The following is a 10646-nucleotide window of genomic DNA, read 5'->3' as shown; positions in this document are numbered from 1 at the left end:
CCATCTACAGGTATTTTAGCCCATTCCTCTTGGGCAAAGGCCTCCAGTTCATTCATATTCTTGGGCTCGTGTGCTGCAACTGCCTTCTTCAAGTCCCACCACAGGTTTTCTATAGGATTTAGGTCTGGCGACTGTGAAGGCCATTCCAGAGTCTCCCAGCCCTTCTTCTGCAACCACTCTGATGTTGATTTGGAGGTATGCTTGTGATCGTTGTCCTGTTGGAAGGTCCAACGTCTCCCAAGCCTCAGCTTCGTCACTGACTTCATGACATTTGCAGCTAATATATCCTGCTAGGAAATATAATTCATAATACCTTGAACGCGCTGGAGATTCCCGGTATCTGAGGCAGAGAAACAGCCCCAGAGCATGATTGACCCCCCACCATGCTTAACAGTAGGCAAGGTGTTCTTCTCTTTGTAAGCTTCATTTTTTTCTCCTCCAGACATAACTGGAACCAAAGGGTTCCAGTTTTGTCTCATCACTCCATAGAACAGTTTCCCAAAACCTATGGGGATTATCCAGATGATTTTTGGCATACTGGAGTCTATTTTTTCTTGTGCCTGGTAGTCAGAAGTGGGGTGCGGCTGGGAGTTCTGGCATGGAGGCCTTCATCTTGTAGTTCGCACCTTATTGTCTGGGATGAAACCTGCGTTCCCCCCTCTGTAATGTCCTGTTGTAGTTCCTCAGCTGTTACCCGGGGGTTTTTCACCACTGTACGCTTCAAATACCGGACAGCAGTTGCACACAGCATCCTCTTTCTACCACACCCAGGTAGTGTTTCCCCTGTGCCTTTAGCTTTAAACTTGCGAATTATGCTCCCAACTGTGTCTCTTGGAATGTGTAATGTCTTTGCTATTTTCTTATATCCATATCCTTTCTTATGAAGAGAAATTACCTCCTCTCTTGACTTCTTTGACCACTCCCTTGACTTCACCATGTTGCAAATACACCATTGACCATCTACAAGAAGCTGAGCATCACAGTCTTTTTCAAGTTTAATTGTTGCTCGTTATGGTTCTAATCACATCTACAGGTGTTTTCAACACCTGAATGAAAAGACCTTATTCAAATTCTGTTCTTAAGAGTTATGATCTTCAAATGGTTGAATAATTTTGTCAATGAGATATTAAGAAAAATTTCCTTTTTGGGTATTTTGTAAAATATAGTGTTACGATTTAAGTTGCATTTGTCTATTTGACACATCTTTATTTGATATGACTATAAACAAAATACGGAATAAATGTCCAACTTGCTAAAACACCAAAATTGTGTGGGGGTTGAATAATTTTGATCACAACTATATACTCAATAAATGTACAGTATATCTATCTATATATACACATATATATATACATAGACAATCCCCATAAAATAAGGAATACCCATATGTATACCCATGTACTATGTAAATAAAATGAAAAAATAAAAATAATACACACATACATGTGCACCCATATTCTATCAATCTATCCATCTATCCATCTATCCATCTATCCATCTATCTATCTATCTATCTATCTATCCATCTATCCATCTATCCATCTATCTATCTATTTATCTATCTATCTATCTATCTATCTGCATACACACACCCCATAAAATCCAGAATACCAATAATTATACCAAAGTACTACGTAAGTAAAATCAATGAGTAACAATAATATACACATACATGTACACACATATATGTCTATATTCTATTATTGAGTCCTGTATCTTTGAGGTATTTAATAACACTTTTATATTTACTGCAAACCCCATTTCCTGCAATTCCCAATATACCACCTATTTACCAATACTTCTCTCCCTTACTGATCTTTTCCTTTAACTTCCGTCTTGTCTTCCGTGTACTTCTTGCTGTATGATACCATGTGTTCTACACTCTACAGTACATCTTCAACAGTTTTACATGTAGGACACATTTATGTTTGACATTTTCCTATTATTGCCATTGGTTTATTTAGCCCAGTATTATGGAATGGTTTGACTTCTTCCACCACTGTAACACCATTATTATCACCACCATCTCTGCTGTGAAGACGGACACTTGAATCGATATTCTTCTTGCTATATAATAATTCATTTCTGGTACATATACTTCTATTGCTACCTTCCCTTCTTCATTTCTGACCCGCTTGTTGTATAAATATCTAGATAACTATAACATTTACTTGAAATATACTTATTTGGCTGATACCTTATTGTACTCTCTGACCAGTGACTCTTCAATTCTACTATTTTAAAGTCTATGTCTGTTTCTGGAAACAACCAAAAGGGAATATTACTGATAGGTGTAGGTGAGTTAACAATGATATTACTTATTTTATATTCCTCTCTTTTATATTTGATTATCCACCCTAAACTATTACCTTTGTACTGTATAATTTATATTCCCAGCATTACTGAATGAAACTGAGATAGGCGCCAGCGCCCCCCGCGACCCCAAAAGGAAATAAGCGGTAGAAAATGGATGGATGGATGGCATTACGGAATGACACTTTTAGCAAAGTTTCCATGGCCATATCCCTTGAGTTCATGCCAATATTTAAGCATTCATTTATCTCTGCGGATAAATTAATGCTTTATATTTAAATAAACATTGTTAAATGTTAGAATATCACATTTGATCAAAAGATTGGAGGTTTATGACATTGATGAGGGATCAGAATCTTATTGACTGGCTCATTAACATGAACCATATTCATCTAATGAGGCTTTCCTATCTGTTCTGACTGCAGCTGGGACTGCTGCGCGAGGCTACGGTCAACCTGACCACATGTAAGGAGGGGCTCATGAAATAACCTTTCATTCTTCATCTTCACTACTGCTTGATTTTACTCTGATCTTGTTATAGCTAGAGATAACTTGGCCATAAAAAGATTAAATAAAACAGCAATAAAAAATTTGGATATAGTTAAAATGTAAAACTTGAGTTATGATGTATAATACGGGGGCGGGGTTATGTAATCACATATTTAGGAGTTAGAGGTGATGAAATAATCTTGAAACTACATATATTCATATAAGAAACAAAACATATAAAAATGACTGCAATATTAAATAAAAACAAAACATGCTTATAAACATGAACTACATTTATTGTAACCGTGTTTTGTTGAAGCATACATTGTTTATTGCATTAAGATCTGGGTACATTTATACAAAACAATCGCAAAACAATATTCATATTACAAGAGTAATAAAGATAATGAATAGAATGGATAAACGAAACCCAATAATTTATACAGTCACACATTACAAAAGTACATGATGTTGTATAAAACACAATTGCTCAAATGATGTATAAAGTAAATAATATGCATGAAATATTCCACACGAAAAAATAACACTTTATTACAATAGCCAATACAAAACACTATTGTGATTAAATATAGAAGTGAATTATAAATATCTATATACACGTGTTTGTGTGTACAATATTTTGTACTGTTAACTTACACCTTTTCTGTAAAATTGTTCTGTTCGACTCAAAATCAAAGTACACAATATTACATAATAATTCACATACTATAGTAAAATGACTTATCTAACTCATCTAATCTATACATGTTTGAAGCATATTGACAGGATTGTTTTACACACACAATGATTACACAAGTTACATGTGCTGATGTTGTAGGAATATCAAAGTCAAAGTTTTGTTTTATTTTAAATCCTGTATTTTCATTTCCTGCTGCTGTTCTCACCAACACGCTTGTGTTTCTTACACAGGTACTTAGTAGAGAATCTTACACCACACACACTGTAGCTCTATACTAAGCTTTTTGTTGGGGTTCATACAGGGATATGGTTTTTCACCAGTGTGTTCTCATGTGTGCTTTCAAATGTAGACTTTGAACAAAACCTTCCCGACAGATTAAACAGATAAACGGTTTTTCTCCAGTGTGCATTCTCATGTGCATTTTCAATCCGCCACTTCGTGCAAAACCTTTACCACATAACGAGCAAAAAAAAGTCTTGTCTTTTGTGTGCGTTCTCATGTGTATTTTTAATCCGCCAGCTTGTGTAAAACTTTCGCCACATACTGAGCAGGAAAATGATTTATCTCCAGTGTGTGTTCTCATGTGTGATTTCAACTGATGCCTTTCACAGAAATCTTCACTGCAGATTGCACAAGAAAAAGGTTTTTCTCCAGTGTGTGTTCTCATGTGCACTTTTAACACACTTTTATCGACAAAACCTTTATTACATACTGAGCAGGAAAAAGGTTTTTCTCCAGTGTGTGTTGTCATGTGAGTTTTTAAACGATGCCTTTCAGTAAAGCCTTTACTGCAGATTGAACAAGAAAAGGGTTTTTCTCCAGTGTGTGTTCTCATGTGTCCATTCAGCACACTTTTATGTACAAAACCTTTGCCGCATACTGAGCAGGAAAGAGGTTTTTCTCCAGTGTGTGTTATCATGTGTATTTTCAAACGGTAGCTGCGAGGAAAATCTTTACCGCAGATTGAACAAGAAAAAGGTTTTTCTCCAGTGTGTATCTTCATGTGTTCTTTCAGTACACTTTTATGTGAAAAACCTTTACTACATACTGAGCAGGAAAAAGGTTTTTCTCCAGTATGTGTTGTCATGTGTGTTTTCAAATAGTAGCTTCGAATAAAATCTTTTCCACAAATTGAACAAGAAAAAGGTTTTTCTCCAGTGTGTATTCTCATATGTTCTTTCAGCACACTTTTATGTGCCAAACCTTTACCACATACTGAGCAGGAAAAAGGTTTCTCTCCAGTGTGTATTCTCATGTGTCTTACCAGACGACAATGGTGTTTAAACATTTTGTCACAGTGAGAACATGTAAAGTGTGTGTTGTCAGTGTGACATGTCTTATCATCTTCAGAGTCTTCATCATCAGTGTCAGGAGAGTGAGACGTTGTGTCATCACTATCTGATAGTGGAGCTAAGATCTTGTCTGCTTGTGATCCTCCACAGTGGTCTCCATCAGCTTCTGTTGTCATGTGTTGAGTTGAGCTGCTGCTTGGAGGCTCCGCCTCTCTCTTATCCTCACTTTCACATTTGACCTCATCATCTTCACTCTTCACAATCACACCAATCACTGGGAATTCCTGCAAAGATTCAAGATGTTCTCCCTCCTGACTGATGCTATGTTCCTCCTCTTCCTCTTTAATGTGGGCAGCACTATGACTCCTATTTCTCTGTAAAATAAGGGAGGGCTCCGATTCCTTTTCTTCCTTAATATAAGAGGTATGTGGCTCCCCCTCCTTTTTAGTATGGGGTTGGTTTGGCTCTTCGTCTTCCTCTTTAATGTGAGGGTACTGCAGCTCCTCCTCTTCCAATTTAATTTGTGGGTGCTTCTTCTCTTCCTCTTTAATATAGGGGGTCTTAGGCTCATCCTGCTCCATCTTTGAGGTCAACTCTTGCTGCTCGGGTAGATGTTCTTCACAGATGTCTATGAGACACAAGAAAACAAACACGTGGTTTAGAAAAGTCTATCTTTGCTCAGTCAAATGAGACATTATCCTTCATTTGTTCTGATAACGTCAATGAGGCTCTCAAGTTAAAATGCATTAAAAACAATTCTAAAGTGTTATTGTCTTACTTTATGTTCTATAATGTTTCTCTCTTTTTTTCATGTGTTTTTTTACCCTATTGTTGTATACTTTTTATCTACAATGCAAACACATCATATCCCCATTGGGGGGTACGTAAAGTCCATCCTATCCTAAAACACTTCTACGCAGCTGTCTCTCCAACATGTACAAACCTTGTTTCCATATGAGTTGGGGAATTGTGTTAGTTGTAAATATAAACGGAATACAATGATTTGCATATCATTTTCAACCCATATTCAGTTGAATATGCTACAAAGACAACATATTTGATGTTCAAACTGATAAATATTTTTTTTGTGCAAATAATTATTAACTTCAGAATTTGATGCCAGAAACACATGACAAAGAAGTTGGGAGAGGTGGCAATAAATACTGATAAAGTTGAGGAATGCTCATCAAACATTTATTTGGAACATCTCACAGGTGTGCAGGCTAATTGGGAACAGGTGCGTGCCATGATTGGGTATAAAAACAGCTTCCCAAAAAATGCTCAGTCTTTCACAAGAAAGGATGGGGCGAGGTACACCCCGTTGTCCACAACTGCGTGAGCAAATAGTCAAACAGTTTAAGAACAACGTTTCTCAAAGCGCAATTGCAAGAAATTTAGGGATTTCAACATCTACGGTCCATAATATCATCAAAAGGTCCAGATAATCTGGAGAAATCACTCCACGTAAGCGGCATGGCCGGAAACCAACATTGAATGACCGTGACCTTCGATCCCTCAGATGGCACTGTATCAAAAACCGACATCAATCTCTAAAGGATATCACCACATGGGCTCAGAAACACTTGAGAAAACCACTGTCACTAAATACAGTTGGTTGCTACATCTGTAAGTGCAAGTTAAAGCCCTACAATGCAAAGCGAAAGCCACTTTATCAACAACAACCAGAAACACGTCCGGCTTCTCTGAGCCCGAGATCATCTAAGATGGACTGATGCAAAGTGGAAAAGTGTTCTGTGGTCTGACGAGTCCACATTTAAAGTTAAAGTTAAAGTACCAATGATTGTCACACACACACTTAATATGAAAATGTAATGATTGTCCGTCCCACAGTTTTTTGATGAATGGCGCTTTACAGCGTCATACTTTTATACCCTGGATTTTTCGAGGAGGCTCCCAATGTCAATGCTCCTCCAGGGATGATTAATCATTCTCCCAGATTTCACCCTAACACTAATATTGAGAGGGCACCGTGAAGGCACTGCCTTAAGCATCCTCTTTAACCTGCACAGACAGGTGACAGTCCAGCAGCATGATGTAGTCAGTATTAATAGACACAGTAAGCGACTGCAAGACATAGTTGATCTGCCTTTGCGTGCAGGCCCAATGACATAATATCCCCGGCTTTTCACACACAAGTGAAAGCAAGTCATACTTGGTCAACAGCCACACAGGTCACACTGAGGGTGGCTGTATAAACAACTTTAACACTGCTACAAATATGTGCCACACTGTGAACTCACACCAAACAAGAATGACAAACACATTTTGGGAGAACATCTGCATTGTAACAACATAAACACAACAGAACAAATACCCAGAATCCCATGCAGCCCTAACTCTTCAAGGCTACAATATACACCCCCGAACCCCCAACCCCGCCCCCTATTGTAGCCCGGAAGAGTTAGGGCTGCATTGGATTCTGGGTATTTCTTATGTTGTGTTTATGTTGTGTTTTGGATGTTCTCCCAAAATGTGTTTGTCAATCTTGTTTGGTGTGGGTTCACAGTGTGGCGCATACTTGTAACAGTGATAAAGTTGTTTATACGGCCACTCTCAGTGTGACCTGTATGGCTGTTGAATAAGTATGTCTTGTAGTCCCCTCCTTGGGTCTACAGAAGCTTCATACAATATGTGATTGGGTCTGCACACTGTGTGTATGGTGGAAAAGCAGACTAAACGGCAGTACGTAGAGAACGCTAAAGGCATTGCCATCACGACACGCCCTTGCTATTGTTGACCGGGTGAATACCGAGAGAACATTTGCCCCGCCCTTACTATTGTTGACCGGGTGAATACCGGGAGAAAGTTTGCCCTGGGAGATTGGCAGGAGGGACACGGATGTCCGGGTGTTTCCCGGTAAAATCGCGAGAGTCACCAAGTATGTTGCTTGGGCGGGAAAGCCATTCAAAGAAGGTGAATTCATTTAAAAGTGCATGTTAGATTTTTTAAGAAAACCTTTCTTGCGACCCAGCCTCACCCAGTTTCTGCATCCAGTGGCCCCCAGGTAAATTGAGTATGAGACCCCTGGTCAAGAGACAGAACAAACTGAAACACATTTGAGCAAGGTGTCTATTATTGCGACGTTGCATAAACGCCGGGATGAAGTGATGTCAGACGGCGACGGACCTATCAGCGGATCTTGTCTTGCGTCAAAGAAATGTTATGGATTGTTGTATCACTTCAATTTTTCCACTCACTTGAGTGGATCATTATTACCCTGTGGATTAAGAGGACGGTTGATGAAGCACGGTTGCGGGGGTCGTGAGTTAAGTGGGGTTCAATTGAGACTGTATAACTCTTATTGGGGCGGCATAGCTCGGTTGGTAGAGTGGCCGTGCCAGCAACTTGAGAGTTGCAGGTTCGATTCCTGCTTTTGCCATCCTAGTTACTGCCGTTGTGTCCTTGGGCAAGACACTTTACCCACCTGCTCCCAGTGTCACCCACGCTGGTTTAAATATAACTTAGATATTGGGTGTCACTATGTAAAGCACTTTGAGTCACTTGAGAAAAGCGCTATATAACTATAATTCACACTTCACATTGGCGTGCGTGACTTTGAGGGACTTTTGAGGATGAATTGTGGTGTTACAAACTATAGTGTGGTGTTGCGTCCTATTTGTTCATGTGTATACATAATGTACTTTTTCTAGTGTGATTAGTCTTACATTTTTTACTTCATTGTAAAAGAATATCAACAAGAAAATGTAGTATTTTTTTCTAATCTACTTCAAAAGGACTGTTTACATATTTGGCAAACAAAATTTCAACATTCAGGGAGGGTAGAGTAAAATGTAGCCCGTGTTACCTTTTACAATAAGCAGCAACAACTGAAACTGCATTGAACAAAGACAGCAAAATCAACTAAGTGAAATTCCTTGTATGAAAGCTGATTGTGATTCTGATTCTAATGATATGAGAAAAAACGTTAATATTAATATTAATAATAGGGCTGACACCAACGATTATTTTTTTAGTCGATTAGTCAACGATTAATCAACTAATCAAATAAAACTTACCCATATTTATTGGCTCAAATGTTTCCATTGATTTATAAATGCAGCTTAAGTTGTTTTAGGCAATACGAACAACAAAGATGACAAATCAAATCATCAATATTTATTTATACTGTAACTTTGCTGCTCATTCAGCTGGTACAAAAATTAAAATGACTAGTAAAATGTTGTCCATTTAAAAGAAAGAAAAGGCAAAGTGCTAAAAAAAAATAAAAAAAAATAAAAAAGCTGCACACTGATATATTGACATTTGATTAACTTCTTGGCAATTTTAGCACTCTAATAGACTCAATGTGTAGTATTGTATCTTTCATTAATTCCTAAAATGTTGGCTAACAGAATGTATGTTTAATCTTATGATACCTCTGTATTGGTGCCTGTCTGTCTCTCTCTCTCTCTCTGTGTGTGTGTGTGTGTGAGTGTGTGTGTGCGCGCGCGTGCGTGCCCTTCACGTTTGTTAAAGGGCCTTTTTTACGGCATTGCAAATTGACTCAATGTGTGGAATTCTATATTTGATTAATTCTTCAAATGTTGGCTATTTCATGGATTGTATGTTTAATCTTATGGTACCTCTACACTGTTGCCTGTCTGTCTCGCTTGACAATGTAGACAAAGTTTAGCTGACTAAAATGATAGTTAAAAGTTATTTCTCACTCAACTTGGTCCCACTCGTTAGCTAGCTAGCAAGGATAAGCTACTCTTACAGAGTTTGAGACGAAATCCCACGCCACCACCGCCATATATGGTGGCAATCTAAGGGAAACCCAGTATTTTTCACATTTGCTAGCTTTTCATAAACATTTCAGGCTAACTTTAGCTTGTGTGGTTAGTAGGGTTGGGTATCGTTTGAATTCGAACGATTCCGATTTCGATTCTTTGTTTCGATTCCGATTCCTGACGATTCTCGATTCAGATTCTTCTTGTACCATGCCGGGATCAATGTGTTTGCCAGGTAGTCCCTGGAAGGTGGTATGTATTTTGGGTTGAGAGTTTTCACCATATCCCTGCAAACATAAACAAACATGTAATGTTGCTGTTACTGTTTAGCCCAGTATCAATTAGCTTAGCTCTAACGTTATTGCTTAACTAACCTAAATGTTGGAGATTCCACCTCTGAAAAGGGATGAAGTCTTTTGACTATGTGTGCAGTGACCTTTCTGTGGCACTCTTCCGTCTGTGGAACCGACATCTTCCCCATTGCTGCTACGGTGAACGGAGTACGCTGAGCACATCGCGGAGCCTGGCTAACAGGTTGTAAATTGTCTATGAAAAAATACGCGGGCTAATTTGTTAGCTGCCTCAACGTTGGCGCAAAACACATTATTCATTGCATATATATTGTTTTACTTACCGGATTCAGACTGCAGTGCATTCACCGAGGTGCCAGGCTGGGCGTCGGAGCCGGAGCCAGAGGAAGAGGCAGAGGAGGACGGTCGGCGCAGCGCGTCGAAGACGGGACGCGCATTTATTTGTACTCCATGAACTCGAAGGTGCTTCATCATGTGCGACGTGCACCTTCCTGTCGCACGTGTTACATTTCGTCGATATTTCATTTTCTTTAGTAAAATAAAGCCACACTTTCGACCGCCGACGCCCGCTATCCATGCTTGACTGACTCGCTCGGCTACATAGGCTCAGCTATGCTAACACTTTCGGCGGTGGGCGCTTCTTCGTTGGTGTTCAGCGGTTTCTTTTTCCAGTCGGCGGACTTATTCTTTTTTTCCGGTCGGCGGACTGCGTTTCGAAACTAGGAATCGAAATTTAAACTTTTGAACGATTCCGGGAGAATGAGAAAGTTAGTCCCGGTGCCAATCGATA

General features: G+C 39.0%; 1 protein-coding gene across 10 annotated transcripts in view; it reads right to left on the bottom strand.

Annotated features, from left to right (window-relative positions):
- Positions 1 to 3077: 3077 nt before the first annotated feature.
- The window catches only part of LOC133554362 (gastrula zinc finger protein XlCGF57.1-like), a 295100-nt gene continuing 287531 nt past the window's right edge, over positions 3078 to 10646 (bottom strand). For 8 of the 10 annotated variants that reach the window (XM_061902993.1, XM_061902996.1, XM_061902997.1 and 5 more), the window contains one exon: positions 3078 to 5422. In XM_061902993.1, coding sequence (XP_061758977.1) covers positions 3816 to 5422 — 1607 coding nt within the window. In that variant the 3' untranslated portion in view covers positions 3078 to 3815. Of the gene's footprint in view, positions 5423 to 8911; positions 9833 to 10646 lie in introns of those variants that run through there. The other 2 variants (XM_061903004.1, XM_061903005.1) reach the window with 1 other exon arrangement.

The sequence above is a fragment of the Nerophis ophidion genome, linkage group LG06, assembly GCF_033978795.1.
Source record: "Nerophis ophidion isolate RoL-2023_Sa linkage group LG06, RoL_Noph_v1.0, whole genome shotgun sequence".
Taxonomy (NCBI): domain Eukaryota; kingdom Metazoa; phylum Chordata; class Actinopteri; order Syngnathiformes; family Syngnathidae; genus Nerophis; species Nerophis ophidion.
The sequence above is the reverse complement of the archived record's forward strand: the minus strand, read 5'-3'. Positions and strand labels throughout refer to the sequence as shown.